At 37.7% G+C, this 22,730-nt stretch overlaps 2 protein-coding genes across 2 annotated transcripts; one reads left to right on the plus strand and one right to left on the minus strand.

The window, feature by feature from the left end:
• The first annotated feature begins 299 nt into the window (after positions 1-299).
• LOC140932364 (uncharacterized) lies at positions 300-3,286 on the plus strand. The gene has a single exon (XM_073381980.1). It carries the CDS (start codon positions 300-302, stop codon positions 1,818-1,820), a length of 1,521 nt encoding a protein of 506 aa, XP_073238081.1. The 3' UTR covers positions 1,821-3,286.
• Positions 3,287-6,926: 3,640 nt separating this feature from the next.
• On the minus strand, positions 6,927-22,696 carry LOC140931195 (uncharacterized). The gene is made up of 11 exons (XM_073380959.1): positions 22,284-22,696; positions 20,935-21,060; positions 19,867-19,935; positions 19,145-19,412; positions 16,140-16,273; positions 12,595-12,823; positions 11,267-11,633; positions 10,635-10,773; positions 10,096-10,272; positions 8,492-8,596; positions 6,927-6,984 (listed from the first exon to the last, which is right to left on the minus strand). Exons 1-11 carry the CDS (start codon positions 22,575-22,577, stop codon positions 6,931-6,933), a joined length of 1,962 nt encoding a protein of 653 aa, XP_073237060.1. The 5' UTR covers positions 22,578-22,696; the 3' UTR covers positions 6,927-6,930.
• Positions 22,697-22,730: the final 34 nt, after the last annotated feature.

The following is a 22,730-nucleotide window of genomic DNA, read 5'->3' on the forward strand; positions in this document are numbered from 1 at the left end:
CTGTGAGCAGAGGTTTCTCTCGCATATCTAACTACGTGACAGACATGTCAAACAAACGACTTTGTAAACGCAAAAAGCCGTGCAAGACAGAAACCTCTTCTCGCAGGGTCAAATTTGCATTTACCGTCCACAAGTTGCAATAGGTGCAATTCTGTAAAGCAAATGACCACTTGGGATATGTAGAGGGTCAAATCTAACTTTTTCTGAGTTACAAATAGCCATAGTTTAAGTTTCATGTTTCTCTTTACCTATTGTATCTTGATGACCTTTAATGAAAGAATTGCTTCTTTTTAGACATCATGGTTGCCTGGGCAGTAGCAGCAGGAGTTGCGGGAATATTGTTTACCATACTCTGGATCAAACTATCAGTTAAGAGAACAAGGCTCCAAAAGCAGTTTTTCTCTGAAAATGGGCACCCTATTGAGTCATCTGAACATGTTTTGAGAATAGCTCATGATGTAAATGGCTCACTTATTGTTGCCCGTGCTGTGGTGTTAAGTTCCAAGAAGCCGATAAAAGAATCTGTGGTGAAAAATGCAATGATACTTCTTAGAAAGAGACATCCCATGCTGCGCATGTGCATTAGAAAAGATCAAGATGGAGTTTTTTGCTTCCAAGAAATGGACAAAGTTGATTTTCGACAACTTGGTACAAGGGACTGGAGAAATGTCATGGAAGAGAGTTTGTTGGAGAAATTTGATGCAGAAAATGGCCCTCTTTGGAGGCTGATTTTCTTGCCAAATGCAAGGTACAAGCCAGGCACTGAAATTAGGGACACAACTTCATACCCCAACGAGTGCATTTGCATATTTGGTTTTCATCATTTAATAATAGATGGACCATCTTTGACTAGAATGTTTGCAGAATTCATTAACTATGTAGAAAGGTTATCTAACAATGAAGAACCAGAAGTGTCATCAATGCCATTACTACCATCATGTCATGTATACCTACATGAAGTTGTTCGGTCTAAATGGTATCACTGCCTAATGACGGCAGCTTTGAATATTTTTTCATTGCTACCCTGTTTTCCTGTTTTCATGATGGGTGTAGTGTTTGGAATGAACAGAAAGGGAAATGTCTTTACCCAAAAATATGGCATTGAGGTGCAAAGGAATCCTGAAATTCAACCAAGAACCAAAATTATTCCTTTGGAGTTCTCAAAGAAGGACACATTAAGTTTGTTACAGAAGTGCAAAGAACATCAGACAACTGTACAAGGTGCAATTCAGGCAGCAGGTGGTGTTGCCATGGCAACTTTGCTAGATGAGAATGAGTTTGAAATAGAATGCATGATAACAGTGAATGCCAGACCATTCTTCAAATACAGAGTACCAAATGAATATGCAAGGCCATACTTAGGTTTCATTTCATGTAAAAACTCTTTTATCAGATCACCTGATATTGTCAAATTCTGGTGTATGGCAAAGAGTATATCCAATGATATCCATGCTAAACTGAAAAAGAATGAGCACATGAAAATTGCACTAATGTTTGATTACATGGCTCCAATGTTGAGTCGCCTTTTTAAATCAACAAATAAAGACGACGAGCACGGAGGACGTTCCAAGAACTTGATTGTCTACAATAACCTAGGTAACTGTAAATTTCTACATGGATCTCCTGATGATGACGTCATTATAAGAGCCAGCTTTGGCTGCACTGCTGAACACCAACAAGGAAGCATATTTGCCAACAGTATTATCACATTTAATGATCAACTGTTCTGGACAGTTGTATATTACAGCAACATAACAAGTGAAACCATGGCCCAGAGATATGCTGGTTTGATGAAAGAAACTATTCTTAAGGCAATTTAAAGTTAAAGTGTGCATTCACTATGTATGCATATGTCAGTTTTTTGTTCCTTATTGCATAGTTACAATGCCCTTATGATAATCATAATCATAATTGTAGACATCATCGCCTTTGTTATTAATAAAACTGTTCATAAGACTTCAAAAAGCGCTTTCTGTGCTCGCTGAATATTGTAACAAATGGTTGCTATCTGTTAATTCAAAGAAAACTAAAGTTCTGATTTTTCAAAAGAAATGTAGAAAATCAGTCCTTAACAAATATTGTTTTAAGATAAACAATGACAAAATAGAAATTGTTAACAATTATACATACCTCGGTATCAATTTAGCTACAAATGGGAACTTCAATGTGTGTAAAATAAACTTAAAAGAAAAAACACGACGATCGTTTTTTGCGATACGACGCTACCTTGATTTCTTGAAACTACCAATTGACATAACCAATAAACTCATCAATTCGCTTTTCCTCCCCATTCTTTTATATGGATCTGAAATCTGGGGCATATATACTAAAGATGATTTTAACGCCTGGGAAAAAGACATAATTGAAAAAACGCATATATATTTTTGCAAACAGTCCTTAGGCGTAAATAAACAATGTCCAAACGTCGCTGCTAGAAATGAACTAGGTAGATTACCGCTGAAATTAACTATAGATACCTCAATTATTAAATTTTGGATTCATTTACAAAATATGCCAGATAAAAACATAGCAAAACAATGTCTACAACTCTCCCAGGAAATGGCCGATAACAACCAGCCAGGTTTGATGCAGAAAATAAAAACTATATGTAGCAAGTACAACGCAACCGCCATAACATTGAATGAAAACAACGAAAAAGTCTTCACCTCTTACATCAAGCAAAACATCAATAATGCTCTAACTGAGCATCAACTTACCCTCCTTAAAACAAATAGAAAATTGAATTTTTATACTACCTTTAAGAACGATAATAAAAAAGCAGAATTCTTAAATATGATTAAAAATCCACTTCACAAAACCTCACTCAATAAATTTCGACTAGGAAATCATCGATTACATATTGAAACAGGCAGACACACAGTACCTAAAACTCCCGAAAATTTAAGAATATGTTATCTATGTCAGACGAATGAAGTTGAAAATGAACTTCATTTTCTATTCTTCTGCAAACTTTATGACAATTTACGTTTAAAATTCTTCAGTGAAATATCTGATAGATATACACTTTTCAAGGACTTAGATGTGACTTCAAAACTTTTATTTCTCTTTAATAGTATAGATCCCTCTGTTTGTAGATCAATTGCTGCTTTTGTTTTTGAATGTATGCGTTACAGACATGATATGTTATTTCAGAAAAGAATATAATCTTTTTATTTTGCCATATATTTATAAATGATATATTTGTACTTTATTCATAAGTATTAGATAGGTAATGCCATGTATAGATATGGAAATACCTTAATAAATTGTTGTTGTTGTTGTTGTATATTAAATTTAGTGGAAAATCGTTAGATGCAACACAAAATTTTCATGATTTCTCAGGAAATCAAATGTTAAGTGAGTAAAAAAACGATAATTAAGTTCAAAAACAGTGCTGTATTTTCCAGGAGCATGCTACTAGCTTAGGAAAATGCTTGAACTGTTACTCTATTTTTTTCATAATATATAGATTTAGCCAGGGCTAAAAGCGAAGCTCTTATTAACTAGAATTTATAATTTAAATCAAACAATAAACTTGTATTCCACAAATCAGTTAACTTTAGAGCACATTCATGTGACTTTTGAGGGAAAGGCTAAGTGATTTTAGAGAAAAATAATTTGCAGACAGTCCATCTAAGAGTGAACTTAATCTTACATCGAGTTGATAGCTTTATATGTACACCCAAAAAATAGCAAACATCTTCGATCACATTTAATTAAGAGCTATAATGGCTCTTGATCACAGTACTGAGATTAGGCCTGGAAAACATATCAGGCCGAATTTTTTGCGTTCGACAAGTTTACTTTACAAAATCTTGCCAACAAGCCTGGGGACGTGAAACCAACCTTTTATACTTTTTATACATCACATCTGACATGAAACAGTACCATGAGGCGCTGTTTTTATCATACAGACCTCGGTGCAGTATGCAGTATTTCACGATTTTGCAATACAAATTCCACTCATTCAATATTCAGGACGATCGAAGCACGCGTGGGCTTTTAGCGAAACCGTTAAAAAAAAATTCCAAAAGCACCTATACGGCTAGCCGGTTCTCACGACCAACGCGTGACCTTGGTGCCTGTAAAAACTGGCTGAATTTTAGCTTCCGAGGTCAGTTTGAAATTAAAACTTTAACTGTGCGGCACATATAAAACACAACATAAAAAACACATATAAAACACAACAAAAATGAAAAAAAAAATGAATTATTTCATATACTTCACATCGCAACATATTTCACATGTATTAAGAAAAATTAAACTTGAGCCTGCGATCCTTTAAAAACTAGTAACTTGTCAGTGGATAACTTCAAAAAGATACTCGACCTCGATGGGTCAACACCTTAGCCCGCGATACGGTCAGGTGATACTGGTCAGCGGATACCCTGTTTTGACAGCTGTCAATTGATCACAACATTGATGTGCAATATGTGTGCAATCATCCTCGGAGATCCAGGGGCAGATAGTGGGGGCGAGTGAAAGTCTAAACGGGCGGAAAAATAAGGCACGAAAAAAAGTAAAGAACGGCCGTTCTTTACTTTTCTTTTGTGCCATATTTTTCCGCCCGTTTAGACTTTCCCTCGCCCCCACTATCTGTCCCTGGGTCTCCGAGGATGGTGTGCAATATAAGTCTTCCTGTGCTCCCAAACTAGCTAGAAAGTGTGAGATTGAACGTTGGTTGCCCTGTAGTGCGGACGGACGGGCCGGCGGTGTACGGTCACGTGATTACCAAATTTTCTGGGATGGGTAGATTTACTTAGCAATGGTGCTCCGCAGGCGCGCTTCGCTTGTCAGAGCTCCGCAATAACGCTCTAATGATGGAATGTCTCACTTCATTCCTCCCCGGAACTGAGTGTAGGCTTGCACTTTCTAATGTAAAATGCTTCGTAAAGGCGTATATTAGATACTTGATATTTCGCAAACTACAAGGGCTAAATCGAGACTCAAGGGAGGAAGCCAAGGAAAAAGTCTGGGGAGGCGGCAATTTAAGGTAGCGAGTGAGAGGTTTGGATCCCCAAAAACAAAAGATTGTGCACACGAGTTCAAACATAAAATGTAGCACTGTTGTTATCATCTGTGATTTTTTACCGGGTTTTCTACAAAGCGTGCTTAAAGATAGCCAATAACCATGCTTGAATGAAGCATTACCCGGGGGGGGCACATATGCCGTCTTACCACATCTTGAAAAGATAGTAGGCTGATTTAGCAACAGAACGGGAACGTTAATTGACGACAGGAAAGCGCGCGGAAACCACTAAACGCTACTTCCGGTGCCCTATTTACCGGTCTGCGATTATGCTCTCTTTAACGATTTTCAATTGTTTTTAACCTCTTGTAAGCGACCACTTGACGAAATTGTCTGATCTCTTATGGTCTGTGTGTGTACTATCCTACTTGAAATATACGAAGACTAGCCCGCGAGCAAGCTCTCCTGTTTGGGCGAGCGAAGCGAGCCTCGCGAGAACGCACGAGCGAGGGGCCGAGGAAAGGAGTGTCCTCTGCCCCTGGCGGCTTCGCCGCTCGCTCGCGCGTTCTCGCGAGACTCGCTTCACTCGCCCAAATAGGAGAGCTTGCTCGCAGGCTATACGAAGATCCTTAGTAACAACATGGAACTATACATATCGTTACTTGGAAATTGCATGAAATAAATCTCTTTTCCTTAAAGTAGATGATTGTGTACAGATTTCTCGGAAGAAACCCCAGTGGTTCGATTCTCGTAACTAAAGGGACCACCCCCCCGTAAGAGACCACTAAGTCTTCGCATTTTGGGTGGTCGCTTACGGGAGATTCGACTTTATAATACAACAGTCGGAATTATTGCGAAGCTCAGACATTTTTTTCCACATCAAGTACTTCTTTGTGTATATCCGGCGCTTTTATATCTCACCGTGGTATTTTGCTTGGTGTGAAGCTGCAACAACACATCTTACCAGTTTTATTAGTCTTCAAAGGAAAACTTTGTACAAACCAGCTAATCAATGTGTTAGTGGTTCCAAGCGTAACAAGTGTACTTATTTCTGTTAAAATCTAAATAAAATTACACGTTTTTGTTAACTTAAAATGAATTATCCTTATTATCACGATAAAACAGTTTTCTTTCGTCTGTCCAGTTAAAATCGCTTTCATCAGCTGAAATTCATCTATAACCTCTTCTTCTTCTTCTTCTCTGTCTGTCTGTGGAGAAAAAGGGAAATTTAATATATAAAAGATCATCAGAGTTACGTACTAAAATCTGGGCCGGGTTGTTCGAAGCTGGGTTAAGATGACCCGGGATTAGTGCGAAATTTGAACTCAGATATAAGAGCTTAAAAAGCAAATTCACTTTAATTCCCTTTAACTACAATTTGCAATTGATGATTGGATACTCTAAAAAGAACAGAGAAAATTATCCGAGAGAGTGCTTTTGATAAAAAGAAAAAAGAAACCAGGGTTAAAATTAACCCCGGGTTAGCGCTAACCGGCGTTGGAACAACTGGGTCCTCAGGCTTAAACAGAATTCGGACCTCTGCGATACCGGTGCAGTCTTCTTTTCACCGAGCTATCAATCCTGTAATAACCGCGACGATCTTTTAAGTGTTAAATCTTTTTCTTACATTTAAATGTATGAAAAATTTTTATTATCATTTTCACAAAAAGGGATACTTGATCAACCAAACCAGTAAATAAACAAAATAAGCGCTGAGACCATTATAAACATAGTTACTGCGGCTTTATTGAAAATCATCAGGTTTATATTTGGTACCATTACAGCCGTATTAAATGAAAAAGTGTTGTAACACCTCCAGTAAATCAGAAGAGCTACTAAAACTGTTGAAAATTCTTAAGGCCGTATGGCAAAAAATTTAAGTGGAAAAAATGGCGCGAAAGACTGAACGTAAAGGCAACACTATCAAACGCCCTGAAAAACGCTGTGTCCCACTTACAAATTTATGGTCCTGCGTCCATGTGTGTTGCAGTGCTCGCAGCAGTACTGGTGTCGCCCTGTGAATAAAACAAGCCAAAAATGGTGGAATTTATAATGTTTATGTCTGTTGTCTCGGTGGGGGAGGAGAGATACTTATGGAAAATTCGAGAAGGGGTGTGCGGAACGCTTTGTGAAACTTGACTTCAGGCCAAAATGTGTGTTTTTCCCAACTCTATTTCAGACCTTACCGAGGTTCTAAGAGAGGAGTGATATAAAACATACCCAATGCAAGTCTATGGTGCTGAAGAATACAAAACCTTACGCTATGTCAGACCCAAAGAGTCGAAATATTTCTGAATCTCTGATACGGAGAGACTACATGTCGCCATGCGAAGCGCGGGAAAACTGATGCACACTGTTCCAAAGTTGATTCTGCAATTGCTTCTGGCTGGTTGGGTAATTGACTTAAGAGTTAAGGACACTGAGAAAGCAGTGTAATACAGTCCAAGTCTCCTCACGACCACCCGCGTAAGCGACCAGCTCAAGTTTCGACCACCTTTGTGAAACCCCGTTGGAACTTTGATTTAAGCTTTGTAATGAAAATCTCTCGTAAGCGACCGCGACCACTTTTGGGATTACCCAACTGGACTTCTCCTATATTTTTAAGTTCTCGTACGGGACCACTCTTATTCGTATAAATCAACACTTTAATGAAACTGCACACTGCGCTAATGTTCTACAAAATATATCGGACGTAAATTTTAGACGTGTCTTTATCAGATATAAAGACACTAATTTAATACTGATTTCTTTTGTTGTTTCTTTGTGATTATTAATGAGTTTTTCAAGCTCTTTATTCGACCACCCTCTTTTCTCTTACCACTCGGTCGCTTACGAGAGCTCATCGGCTGTCTGGTCTTTTTAGCCCTGTGGTTATTCCAGACAGCCAGTACCACAATTAAATTATTATTAGCTTGTTATAATCTTATTCTAACTCTGTTTTTACTATTGGTGCAATAAAATTGACGTTGTTGTTGTTCTCGTAAGCGGCCAGCTCTAGTTACGACCAGCGGAATTTCCAAGGTGGCGGCTAATGAGAGCTTCCAGAGGCACCCAGCCTCAATTTTCGGAAAATATCTGTTCGGAAGACGATTTGAGATCTACAATTTTCGGAACATTTGTTGTAAAATTTCTTGCTTGTCTGCCTCTCCTAGGATTTTCGAACATCTAAAAAATGGTATAATTGCTCATTTTTAACAGTTTTTTACCCTAAAAAGGTCACCTAGAATTTTCGGCAGCCTTTTTTCTGGCTGAAATTTTCGAAAAGGTAAGTTTTGATCCCTGTTATTTTCGGATCACTAGACTTTCAGCTAGGAAATCCGAACAGATGAAAATTTTTTAGGGGAGAAAAATATGCCTATATCTACCGTTTAAATACTAACATACATTCAACAATGCTATGTTTAAGTGGTTTTGAACTATATTCTCGTTGGGTACCCCTGGAGCTTCCACTGTATATGTCTTAATGAAACTCGATATTTCTTTTCGCGCAACTGAAACCAGTGAAACCCGCTCTGTACATACCTCTTTACTAAGATTGTTCATACGAAACTGTAGCAATGCTTGCGTTAGGGCGTTGGACACTTGCAAGGCCATTGAAGCATCCTCTTCACTGCTAACAAGCTTTCCCTAAACAATAAACACACACAAAAGGCAAACATAAAAGGAAATCAATGAGTAATTATCTCTTGGAGAGATCCACGTTGATTTTAATCCATACATTATGTAGATTTTAGGCACAATAAGTAAGGTCCCTTCATCAACTGATCCGGGTATGCTATCAGGGCATTTACTTCAAATTTTCTAGATACCACACATTCTTGGCTTTCAGAAGTCAGTGTTATTTAGTAAATCGCTTCAGGCATTCTGTCCATCGCAGGCTCCCAACAGAACTGAGAGCTGCTAAAACTCGGCCTTTTAGGTCATCATTCTTCTTTAGCCACATGTGCACTTCTTGCAATAAAATAACATGAATAAGCTACTGATTAACATTCCCCTTTTCCTAACTGGATAACACACGTAATATCAAATCCGCTGGTGAGTCCTGGAACTCATCTTGTGAAAAATCACGAGTCCCAGTCCAGAAACATTGAGTCCCAGTTAAAAAAAAACAATGATTCACTAGGTCTTTTGTAACCACACAGTTAATCTGAAGACAGATTCCATAACTGTGTATTACGGTATACTGAAATAAAAATATACTCCTTCCATTGTAAAGCACAACAAAGACTAAGGGCGCTTTCCATTCAACCCCAAATTCCGGAAATTTCGGTTGGTTCATCAAAAGGAACGGACCATTTCGGTTTGGTCCGACCGGAATATTCCGACAAACGAATCGCTACAATTCACGAGAATTTTTTACCTTAACTTGCATTCATAGGCTTTCTACACGAAATAGGATTCCTTCGCCTTTAGTTTTCCACCGCCCCTTTTCGACAGTCGAGTGTTCTTTAGGATATAAGCGGTATTTACTCTTCTCTTTTAGAGTGTAATTTTGAGTCTGCTTGTCTGCTGCAAAGCCACGATAACAAAACGCGCGGTAGTTTGGGTCGGGTCTGTGCAGCCGGAATGTACCGTTCCATTTAGCACGTGAAGTTTCCGAAATTTCAAACCGGAATTTTTGGTGAATGGAAAGCGCCCTAAAAGAAATAAGCGTCGTTTAACAACAGCCACAAGAACAGCCACAGAAATCACCCAAACAGGATATTCTAAAAAAAAGTCTTCCGATCAATCAATCGATCTTTGCGTCCTACGGGACGCATGCAACAATTTAGTTTCGAGCATCATCGCATTTCGAGCATCTATCACGTGAAACTAACGCAAAGCGCAGCGTTAGAGCTAAAGGGTTTTTACCTTCGAGCAATGTCACTCGCACCTCTGTAACCTCGGCTATTACTAGTATTAACATTATTAAGCTAATCAAATGGTATACTGGTGAAATTAGGAAATACAGTCCGCCAGTGTCTCACCTGCGCTTTGTCAAAACTCTAACAATTTCCCTCGCGGAGAAGGCAAGACAAGGGAAATTGTTAGAATTTTGATAAAACTCTATTGAAGCTATTTCCTATTTTCACTCATCGCGTATTTGGTACTTCACGAAGAGAAAGCTATTTTAATATTTAACTCACCAAATCTGCTATTGCTCCCTGCAGAAGGCTGACGTTACTTTTTCCGGAAACTCCACCACTATCACTGCCTACACTGCTGCCAACATTGGCACTTGGTGTGTGAGCAGGTGGCTGAAAACGTTGTTGATTAGCGCTCTGAGTGGAATATGTGCTCTGGTCGGCGTATGGCTCAATATACTAAAAAGAATGAGCAGCAGTAGTAATACATTTTGCAACGCATAGGGGATATCAGCTATGGAAAAGTGGATACACCAGCTGTACATGCACAGGTCATCAAGACAATGAATTGAGAGGCCTCATTCAGGAAAAACAAACATTTTTGGGGGTTGCCTTCACACCAAGTTGAAAAATAATAATAACAATAATTCCGTTATTTACCCTCGGCAGTATTTATAGCACTAATGCTAGCGGGGCCGAGCAAAGCATCTTGTCAAAGTCTCCTTAAAGCTCCTGAACAAATATCAAGCGCAATTTTCTCTATGAGCCAGGACTTCTAGAACTCATAAAGGGCACCAAATTAAAGGTGTTATTTACTGTACCTCATAGTTAGAGCCACCGTAGGAAGTGTTCTGGTTGCCATAGTAATCATCATAGTGTTCATCATAGCTGATAAACTGCTGACCTTGTGACTGGGGCTGAGATCTGGATCCAAATGCCTCTGGTGGCAACATTCGCTCCCTGTACGATACAAGGCAATGTCAAAACAATGGTTAAGCAATGAGTGAAGAAAAATTGTCACATACATTAACCAATACACACTCAAACATCCAGACTGATGTCCATACATTACCTTAAAGAATAAGTAGAGAGAATTATTTTGATAAAAGATTTTAGTAAAATCCAACTGGTGGTCTATTATCAATGCTGCGTTCTGATTGGTTGAGGTACTACTAGGCTATATGTTATAGCCCACTAGTAGCGAAAAGCACGGGCTTTTTGGCGGCAAAAAAGGATTAAAGTCTAGCTTTAACTAGCTAAAAGTTTTTTATTCTCGATATTTTTGATCAACTAGTTAGATTTTACAAAAACAATTATTCCTCTCGCCCTCATAGCCTCTGAGTCAATAGCCCATTTGGCCAATTGGCATGGGCTATTGACTCAGAGCCCATTCGGACTCGAGGAATAATTGTTAAAAAGCCTTTTCCAGTATAATGACCTAAAAGGCGCTTACCCTCCCCCCTGTGCACTATTATCCCACTGGTAACCATCATTATCACCACCGTAAGAACTGTCCACAAATGTCTGGTTTGGTGCATTGTTGTAAGAAGAGAAGTTCTGATTCCATGACTGATTCTGGTTATTGCCTCCTCTTCCTCTAGCTCTGCCTCTGCCTCTGCTGCCTCTGTAAGATCCTGATTGCTGCTGGTTATAATTATATGGGGTTCCCTGCTGGTTTCCTCGACCACGCCCACCTTGCATTCCACCACGTGTGTTATTCTGTCTGTCTCCATACGTCTGTCCTCTGCCACGTGTACCCATCTGATTGCCACGCCCACCACCCTGCCCTCTTCCTCTTTGATTCTGCCACTGTTGCCCTCCTGAAAGATCAAAATTTGATTGGTGTCACAAGGGGCTGTTCAACCCTGTACACCCTACTCTACCTTCCACAGACAAACTTGCAGCAAAGCATTTTCTGATGGCAGCCAGCCAGCAGAATTCACTCACAAAAATAACCTTGAGTGTCCTTCAGCCTTTGCAACCTCTTTTGAGAATCACGTAAGGCAACACTAAGAACAAATGCCCTGGTCATTCACTGCAGTAAACAAAGAGTAGAGCAAGTCCACTGAAACTGGGGCCACCATTGTCAACAGATAGCAAAGAAATAGCTGCTTGATAACAAAATAACAGTTTGTAACAAACAAATATGTCTCATAGGCACTATATTTCTTTTAGTTTCAGACAGAAAAACGTTGTCTAATGGTAAATTTTCTTTCTTTGAAACATTTGCCATCAATATTTAAATTTTGTCCTTCGAGTAATTTGCTGTTTACTTATGATTTGCTAATTGGCTAAAAAACCACTGTACTTAATATTCTCCTGTAATCCAGTTAGTCAACTTTGTCTTGGTGGCCCCGTTGACAATAGCTGCACTGTAAGACTAGGGAGCTTTAGCATCGACGACGGCGACAGCAGCGAAAAAGTCTTTTTAAAAATGAATTCGCTTTTTTTCAAACTTTGTTGCGTTTATTCCAATTCCCTGAAAATGTGAAATGTAAGCGAATTTCGCTGGAGTTGATTTCTTGGGGACCGGACTCAAGTTTAGAAAGAGAAGGGAAAATTCGTCTTCGCTTGTTTACGTTCTCCAGAAATCGTGAATTAGGCATTTTCACATCGTAGTCGTGCAGTGATGGCAAAGAAATGTACAAAAAAGCGTGATGCACGTGCAAAGTTGTTGTTTTCCTAATCAAACATATTGTTTTTTCACCGTTCTCGTTAGCGTAGCTGTCGTCGTTGCTAAAACTCCCTACTGATGCTAGGCACCACTGAGAGTCAACTGACCTCCTCTAGATGATTGCTGCCCCTTGAAGTTCCCACTGAATCCACCCACATCACCTGCAGCTTGGTTGTTGATACGGTTAAACGGGCTCTTTTCTGTTCTGGTTTTCACCTGCTGTCGTCCTTCCATCATTTCAAGTTTACTTGCTTCCTCGAGGAGCTTACTGGACAATTCTGACCTCTTTTTGACATCGCCACGGACACTCTGAGCAACCTCTGGTACCTTCTCTTTCTGTGAGAGGGACAGAAGAATTGTTTAATTTTTATCATTTAATCCACAAAGGTTAAAAACATTTAAAAGTGAATGAAATTCGAGAATTCCCTCAAGAAGGTACAACATTTGGTAACTGTTTATGATGGGAGCAATGTTGAATGAACGAAAATTAAAATTATAAATTAATCATATAACTGGGTTAAAATATGATAATTAATAATGTTATGAGAAAGGTTTTCAGTTGGCAGGGTTTTCACTAAAATTTTAAGTTGCTGAGTATATGCAATTAGCAAGCAGGGAAATGAACAGTAAGGAAGTTCTTTTGATTGTATTTTCTTTTTGTTTCCTGTGATAAAAGCCAGGAAACAATTCATGAAAACAAGGTTACAGAGAACAAGAGAGTGCAACAAACCAGTGGTAAATGATTTCCATTTCTACATAATAATAATATATTGTACCTCATATCAAGAGGCAGTGTCTGCCTGATTTTTTTCATTTACTTTCTTGTTCTCTTGATTTGCTTTCCCACTGAATAATGATCAAGCTGCTCCAGAGTAGGTTTACTTGCAGTTATTTTGCATGTAAAAGCTACCCATATACAAAATGCTGTTGTAGATTTATGACAACATAAGACAAATTTCTTCAGGGAACACTTAAAATAATAATGTTTTGGTGATTTTTGCTGGCCCACCATTAAAACAAAATATTGGCCCACTGTTTGCAAATTTCAGTCCATGTTCACCTGTCACCAGTAGCAGAGGATGAAAATAAACAGTTTCAATGCCTCAAATATAACAAGACCATTGGACTTCAATACATGTTAAAACCATTTAACTATTTATAAAGATAGCATGACTTATCCCCTTTGAGTAAAGAGAGAGCCAGACCAAGGTTTACATCTGAGCCATGATGGCCATAGGTAAGTACTTTCAACACCAGTCTTGTAATCACAGAATGTCTGACCCTAGTTGTTCAAATGGTGGATAATGCTCTCCACTGGATAAATCTCTATCCAGTGGAGAGCGCAATTGGTTTCCCCAATATTTACATGTATCCACTTGATAGTGATTTATCTGGTGGATAGCGCTATCCCACATTTGAACAACCCGGACCTGATGTTTTGCACTTTTAAGTAAAAAATGCCATTTTGAAAGAAAAGGGAAAGGTCTACAGGTCACAATGCAAACTGGGCTCACCTGTACTACACCATTGTCACGCGGCAGCCATTTTGTCTCAGGAGATTTCGAAAGCTTTGATTATACACGGCTAGCCTCATAGAGAGAACGAGGCTAGCCGTGCATAAGCAAAGCTTTTTAAACCTCCTGAGACAAAATGGCCACTGAGTGACACAGGTCTATTGTGTAAATGTCACAGGTCAAAACTATCTTCAGGTTAAAATTTTTTAACCCGGGTTGATTCTCAATTTTCTTTGTCTGCTAGCCCTAATTCATGAATAATATTAGGGCTAGGAGACAGATGAAATCAAGAATCAACCTATTAAATTTAAGTTGTAAAAAATTAACCTGAATTTGACCTGTAAAAAAACTCTCTAGTGCAAAGTCTTTTTTTTATTGTATTCTACATGGGAAAACCAGAATTATTGACATCTGAAAAGTTAGTGAGCCAAGGTAAACTTCAGAAACTAAACAAAAGATTGTTTATGTCCAAGTCAGAGGGATCTAAAGCTGTAAGCTTGTGGGCAACAAAAATGTACATGGGCACAACTCTTTCTTTTCCATTCTTCATCCATTGATCAGTAAAACCAGTCCTGTCAATTCTACAGGAAACTTTTCACACATCAATGTAAAATCGGACAGATGTTGTAAGCCCAGAATGTACCCGTAAAATTCTAACATAACCATCTTTCATCATTTTGTGAAGTTGACAATTCATCACCATTTAAGATACACTTTAATTGAAGTAACTTGACTTCAGATTCTCAGGAAATCCCATGCAAACAATCATTGAACTTCATGACCTCTTTAACCCCATTTCAAAATGGAATATTTTACTCAGAAAAGGTGAATAATTATAAAGAAAACATTCAAAAACTTCCTTCAGCGCTCAAACATGTCTTTGGAAATGAATTGTCACAATAAATTTGAAAAAAGGTTTTAAGACAGAATCCGTAAGAAAATTGAGTAATTTTAATTTTCAGTAGACAAAAAGCTTGTACCAGAATAATCTCAAGCATATTGCATTCTTTTATACACTTTTCAAGGGCTATAAATGTAATAAGTTATATGAAATAGCCTCAAAGAAAAGGATTTCATGGGAGCCCAAAAAAACAAACTTCAAAAGATTCAAGGTTAACAAAATGAATTTTCCCTATGTTTTCTCAATTCCAGCAGAATTTGAAATTTATTTTCTCGGGCTCCCATAAGAAATTGTCTTTGGCATTATTACAGAAACCTAATTACATCTACAGCACTTAAAAAGGGCAAAAAAGAATAAGATATGGCTTAAAATATCCTGGTACAAGGTTTTTGTCCACTGAAAATTAATTAATATTACTCAATTTCCTGATGGATTCCGTCTTAACTACTTGATATTGGAAGGAAGTGCAAAGCTGTGATTACGGGCCTCAGAAGTTGAATTTCGGCTCCTATTTTTAGCAGACTCAAATTAAATACAGCACTTGATTCAGATGTTGTATATACACTGTACATTGTAATGGTGCTGAATTGAACTCTGTTTGTTGTAAATAATTTTGCCAGTCTCTAAAAGAAAGATACTGCTGTTTTAGGGCAATTCTGTTCTGCAGTCAATGCTTATTGCCTTTACCGGTATACAAAATGCCCCAGTAGAGTTATGAATAAGATATCAAACAAATTTCACCAGGGAGCACTAACCATAATAAGTTCTTTGGTGATTTTTGCAGAAAGGGTGTTAAAACTTGAAAACATTGCCCAACTTTTTCAAGTTTTAATCCATGTCCATTCTTGTCATTGTTGCAACAAATGACAGGAAACAGATTCAGTGCTTAAATATAGTCTTGGATAACAACACGACAGGGTTGTCACTAAGATTTCAAGTTGCCGCGTAAATACAGTAAGTATGAGGGGAATCAAACAGCTAGGGATTTCTTCTGGTCTTATTTTTCTTCATTATTCCAATGAAAGTAACAGGGTACCGCATTTATGATAGCTGGGGGAAATCCCCGCCCCGGCTCTTAATGACAGCCCTGAACACTACTACACCATTACTTTTGGAATTCAACTGATGTGAAAAACGTTTGCTTTCTAAAAAGACAGCAAATAGAATGGCATAGCCACCTTAAGGCATTTGTCACATTTTAATGGGTACAAACATCTCATAGGTCTTGTCTACTCACCAGCACATTGAAACGATGTTTGCTTCCAACAAGGTGAGGGAACTTCAAGTTGTGATCAAATTTGGAGTCACACAGCTCGCAGTGGTACCTCGGGCTCTGTCCTATAACCTGGATTTCTGTAACATACTCCAGGCCTACAGCAACAGAACAAGTGGCATAACACTCCAGATTGTGAAAAGGTGGAAATGTACCACAAAGAGTGAGCATTTACACCTAAACAACTGCAAGACATCTTGCCATGCACTTTCACATCAGCTACATGTATCAACTTCCTTAATCAAGTTACTGTATTTGCCTGTGTATGTTTTCTTTCTCCTTAATCTTGACTCAAAATTTTAGCTACCATGTTTTACATGATTATACACAGCTTAACACAGTAATAACTGTCATCAAACATTCTGGAGTGTATCTGTCTTTCACAGGATAAGTGCCTTCAGTCCTTTCTGTTACCATCTACCCCTTGGGCACATCCCTGAGAAGGGATTCAAAGAAGTCTTAGCTTTGTTTGAGTGTTACTGGTACAAGCCTACATACATTATACCTCTTGAGCTTAACAGAGCCATTCATGGTTATAACAGCCATATAGGCTACTGTACAATCACTTTTTTAGAAATGCATGTAGTACTGTTCTACTCTTGTACCAAGTTTAGAGTGGTACATTAAATAATGGTGAATATGGCTCCCATATAACACACAAGAAACTAATGCTAGTTATGTTGTGGGTATCCTTAGCCCCAACCCTATGATTACCAGGTTGGGCTTGGCTTGGGGTATGGTAACAGCAAAATTGAATAAGCGACTACTGTAGTTATTAGTGCAGTGAGACTTTTGTACAGTCATGTACTTTAGAAAAGCACACATTAATGTACAAAAACCACTTTTTCAAGATGACAAGGTATCTTTATTACCAACCAACATAGTCAGCATTTCCACATACAGTGGATTACAACACAATCCATCACGAAACTAAGCAATTTTAATTTTCAGAGGACAAAAACCTTGTCCTAGAATAATTTAAACAATATCACATTATAATTTTTTCTCATTTTTCAAGGGCAAAATTTGACATTTAATTTTCTCGGGCTCCCATAATAAATTTTCTTTGATGTTTATAACTAATTATTAGTTATCTGTCAAACATCAACGAAAAATTTATTATGGGAGCCCGAGAAAATAAATGTCAAATTTCACAAAATGACATCTTACACATGAAATTTTCAAAATTTTACCTGTGTTTTCACAATTCTTGTGAAATTTGAGGCTCTCATGAGAAATAGTCTTTGGTGTTATTACAGATAACTAATTATATCTATAGCCCTTGAAAAATATTAAAAAATGCGATATTGTTTAAATTATTCTGGTACTAGGTTTTCGTCCACTGAAAGATGACATTGCTCAATTTCCTGATGGATTCCATCCTAAAATCATTTTAAAGTACATGTAATTGGTTATTTCTTCTAATGAGCTTTACGTAGGCACAGACCAGCCTGATGGGAATGGACAAGCAAAGTGCTGTCTCTACCCAGTCCCAAAATCAATACAGGGGTTTCAATAAGCACTGACGGCCGACAAAATGTGTCGCCTACTTGGCTGATAGAGGTCAGCTACTTTCTTCTAGAAAGAAGAAGCAACTAGTTTAATTAGCATTGTAAAGAAAAAAAATATCACAAAATCTGAATAAAACATAATTATGATGTTTTTTTCATGAAGGCCCACTGGTTTTACATTGCTTTAGTCATGTGAACCCTATATTTCAGTCATTTTTCCACAAGTTTCTTTATAAATTATGTTTACACAGAATTTGTTTACATGCAAAAGTACGTAATTTAGTTTTCATCATCAGGAATTGATTGTGAAACTGACAAATTGAAAGATTAACATTTTCTTGAATGAAATACACACTCTTTTGTCCTCAAATTTAGTCCCCAGAATGCTGAAAATTGCATTTTAGGACTTTGAAATTTTAAAATTTTCTGGGGTAGAACATGCCCAGACCTCCTCCTCAACCCCCTCAAAAGGGGGGGCTAATGGCCCCTTGTTGATACTGTCGGTTACTCTATTCAAACCTGCTGGCTACTTCAATTTTTATTGAAACCCCTGCAGATAGACACCAAGGATGGTCACTGTCTGCCAGAGATTGCTTGTACAGTAAGAGAGTCATCCAGAACATGTAAAATATTGTTATGCTACATGCAATGATGACTAACAAAGACAAAGTTCAAATTTGAACTATTCACATTACATGTATATAGCATTGAATACACAATGAACATACAGTGTACTGTAATTGAATGCTCAATGGAAATTGCAGGGCTTAAAAAAACTCAATTCCAGCTTGTCCTTTGGAGAAGCTGTTTTCATGTTTAGCTTTCCCCAGGTCATTGAATTGCATGCTTTTGTTTGTTACAGTATTTAGCAGAATATGATTTGCCTGAACCAGGGCAAGTGAGTATGCAGAATCACTTGCCAGGCAGGGAAATCTAGTAGTCTAGGACTACCAGACGGCACTTTTTTTCAAGCCCTGCATTTGGTTTGAACTCAGGAGTTATTATTTTCACAAGTAAGTGGATTATAACTCTCCAGGTGGGCGTACTCCTAAATAGGACTGTGTTGACAGTGATGGACCTTCTAACAACCTGCATGGTAATTATTGACTCTGATGATGACTACTGGACAGGTTGTCAAAAAAGTTAAAGTCACTGTCAACATCAATCCTATTCGGGACTACCATATCACATGATCATACATCGCATTCCACCTACTCAAATACATGTATCCTCGTTGCCCAAGGGAAAAAGTAAATTGCCAAAGATCATTGGGCACTACTACTTAGAGCACAGCCCGGAATTGGTATGATTTACAGGGTATATTAAGCTGGTCTCGACTTGATGACAACTGTAATCATTAAGGCAACAAGCTACATGTAGTGCTTGTTACCATTATAATTTTACTTTTGAGCAAAGCATTGCAATACCGAGTTGCTGTAGAAATTATGCATAACTCACCTATAAGGGGTTCTGGGTAGGTAGCAAAGTCTCTTGCACCAATCGGACCACTGGGACTTGGTTGTTGCACAGCATGCATAGGCTTCTCATAGGGTTTACGCATGTGTCCAGGATTATAGGATCCTCCTTTTATGGGGCCCACACCACCACCTCTCCCAGGAGCCCCTCTACCAGCACCCCGGCCAAATCCTGTATTCATATTGTTGAACAACATGCTTTTTTCTTGAGCTTTTTGCAGGGCTCTCTCTGCCCCTTGTTTCTCAAGCAGCTGAAAATGCAACAAATGATATTGTATATGTTTAATCAATCGAAAGGGTTCCTTGAAAAATAAACAAAACAACTTAATAATTTATTAGACAAGAACCTGTAGGATCTCATTTTAAGCAACCCTTAGTGGTCACTAAAGAAAGATAATTATTTAAAAAAACAAAACAAAACAAAAGCAACCAACCAAACAAAAAGAAAAGAATCACTGTAAAAAAAAGACTGAGATTTATGCAATCTAATAAGACTCTTTCACAAGAATGTGGAGAAATTCCTTATCCTTTGAATTGAATCAATGATGGATGGTGAAACAGCAGGCAGAGCAAGAATAATGACAATGATTGGCGAGTTAGTAATTAAAAATGTTAGAAAATATGCAAGGCCCAATCTTTACCCTAATGCTCAACTATGGGTGTGAAATTAAAGAAAAATTACAACTTTAACTGTATTTTATGTACCTTTCTATGCTTTTGCCCAAGAAGATGAGAGTTCCAAGCAGTGTCACTGTTGCATGTCACAAGGCACACCTAGAATGCATGTATTAAAATAATACAAAATTATTGATAAACTCTGTTCATATACAGAGATCATGATGGAATACTTTAAGGATTAGAAAGTGGAAAATTTATATGGTAATAATAATCAAAAGAATTCCAATTTGAGAACATGGCATGGCTTAATAATGATAATAATAATAATAATAATAATAATAATAATAATAATAATAACAATGTTACACCTGCTAAAGCTAAAATTCCAATTAGCATGATTGAGTGACAATAAATAACAAAAATTACCATTGATTAGTTTTTCTTAGTTACTTTTTGAACAAAGAATTCCAATAAAGCATAAACTTGTTATCTGCATAGTTATTGTTAATTTTCTATCCAAAAATCTCAAGGCCATCATTTTTTTATAAAATTGAAAGTGTATCTACCAAAACTCTTGCATGAGGATTTACATGTACATAACTGTACATGTATGTTTCTAGCATGATACAATAAGAACAATAATTTTTATCATTGTTGTTCTAACTTTGGAGATGGTTAATTCTTTTTCTCACACTTAACTCTAAAGTTAAAATGGTACAATACATGTCTCTACAAAAAATCTTTGAAAAGAAAGAAATGAACTCCATTGAGCCCCTCTGAAGTAGTGGTGGCTTTAAAGGTAGAATTCAAGTGGAAAAATAATGTACAAGTACACTAGAAAACAAAGCACCATGGAAAGGCAATGCTAAAGAGACTGGGTCGGTAGCCAGTAACATTGCTGCCTCCACTTGTAGAAAATTATTTGCCATTTACCGGTACTTAACACTCAAGGTTTAAACATATTAAAAGCAAAGTCATTTTGTCTTTCATTGTAAAACAATACTTGACTTTAAACTGAATCTTTATTGATTCATTGCTAAATAGAAGTTGGTTTTAAGACTCATGAGTTGGATCACAGTTACACGTCTCCACCATCTCCTTGGAATAAAATGGTGCATTAAATTAATATTGTGCAAGCTTAGAAGATTTATTAACCTGACAGTGAAATTCAGGAGGTGGTTTCTTTTCTTCTTTTTCTTCCAATCTCTTTGGTAATTTGATGTTGAACTCTTCAATAGCTCGTTTAATATGTCGTGGACTCATACAGTGATGTTGAAACACCTAAGAGGAACGAATAATACATCAATTCTAAAAAACAAGACCCAAATGTAAAAAATGTTATTCGTCTTGGTTTCTGTGTGATAGACCAATTTACCATTTTTTCTTTGAGGGTCAATTTGTTAATGATTGCCATGATTCAGCTGTTATCTACAGATCTTAATCAGGAAATAGTTTGATTGGCAGGGTGTAGGGCGAGGTAACTGTCAAGTACATTCTAAAACAAACAGAAAGTATTTGCTAATTAAAGTTGCAGCGTAAATCTATGTTAAGTTTTTTTGGGGACAGAAATTCAGTGCCAGACCCATGTTTTATATATTTATGCAAGCTATAGCTGGCTAGCAAGTGAGACACAATAAACAAATTATTTTCTTTTCCCAACCACAAGTTGGTAGAGGTGTATATCACCTTGGTCTAGGCAATTAAGACCCAAAGAATTGAACCCCAAAGAGAGTTGCTTTTATTTATAACTATGGAGTCACCTTAATTATCATGACTAATCCATGGAACTAGAACTGGGTTCTAGCATAGCACCCGAGGGATCACGGTTAGGGGGTTTGATATAGTGACCGTTTAGCTATGCGTGTCATTCTACGGTCAGCCTCACCGCATCAACTTGCTTTGTTTAGTTTAGTTTTCACTTATTATGTTAGCCTTAATTTCGTTACCATCTGTACTATGTTTCTTAGCTATTTTATGTAGCATCTCGTTTTCTGCTCGTCTTCATGTTATTAGGCTTATTTTATTAGTTTTGCCTTATAACCCCAAAGGAGATACCATAGCATGGGTTGGGGTTACATGACCCCTATTATTCCAATAGCTGGTTTTTTCGGGTTTACTTGTCCGGCTGTAGCATGTTCTTAGAATCACTGTAACAGTGGAGTTTTTCACGTGAGTTAATAAAGTGTATCATGGCCCGGGCTGACCAACGTGCCCATGCCTCCAAGTGTTGTTTTGTTTGTTCGGTCGTGTAGTGGAGGCAAAATAAAACAACTCTCTTATAATATTATTCTGTCTCTTCTTTACACAAAATTAATTAAGGAGCAATTTCCTAAATAAATACCACATTATGGTCCTTTTCCTTTCAGCAAAAATCTTTAAAATCTTTATATTTTCAGTTCTACATGACTGTTGATAACTCACTCTGTACTTAAGTAAAAGAAGTGAACTTGTCTCTACACAAAAATTAACAAGCTAAAATGAAAGATTTCCTAGAATGCACCAACCTCCATGGACTCCATATTGAAGTCACAAAGCTTACAATAGTAAGGTTTTGTCGAGTCTTTGTTTATCCATTGTTGGCGAGGATCTACCTTTCGCACTACTTGACTATCTGGTTTAATTCCATCTCCTCCCAATTGTGAATCAGTCGGCAAAACTGGAGGAACATCGCTTGCGAAGTCCATGTACAGGTGCTGTTGATTCTCTGATTTCCCAGGGATTTCTGAAGCGTTTTGAGTTGTCTCTGTAGAGGTTGAATTCGTAGGAGCGCTAGTGGAGGCTGGTTCAAGTTCTGACATTGTGAATTGTCGTCTAAAACAGACACAATGTAAGGTTTTTTCATAAACTTTTTTACATCACTGCAGACCATGCAGACATCAATGTATAAACCATCTTCTGCCAGCTTCCGTGTGCACGTCGTCACCAGATGACCAAGACGTCATGTAAGACAT

Source organism: Porites lutea, chromosome 3, assembly GCF_958299795.1.
Source record: "Porites lutea chromosome 3, jaPorLute2.1, whole genome shotgun sequence".
In the NCBI taxonomy this organism is placed as follows: domain Eukaryota; kingdom Metazoa; phylum Cnidaria; class Anthozoa; order Scleractinia; family Poritidae; genus Porites; species Porites lutea.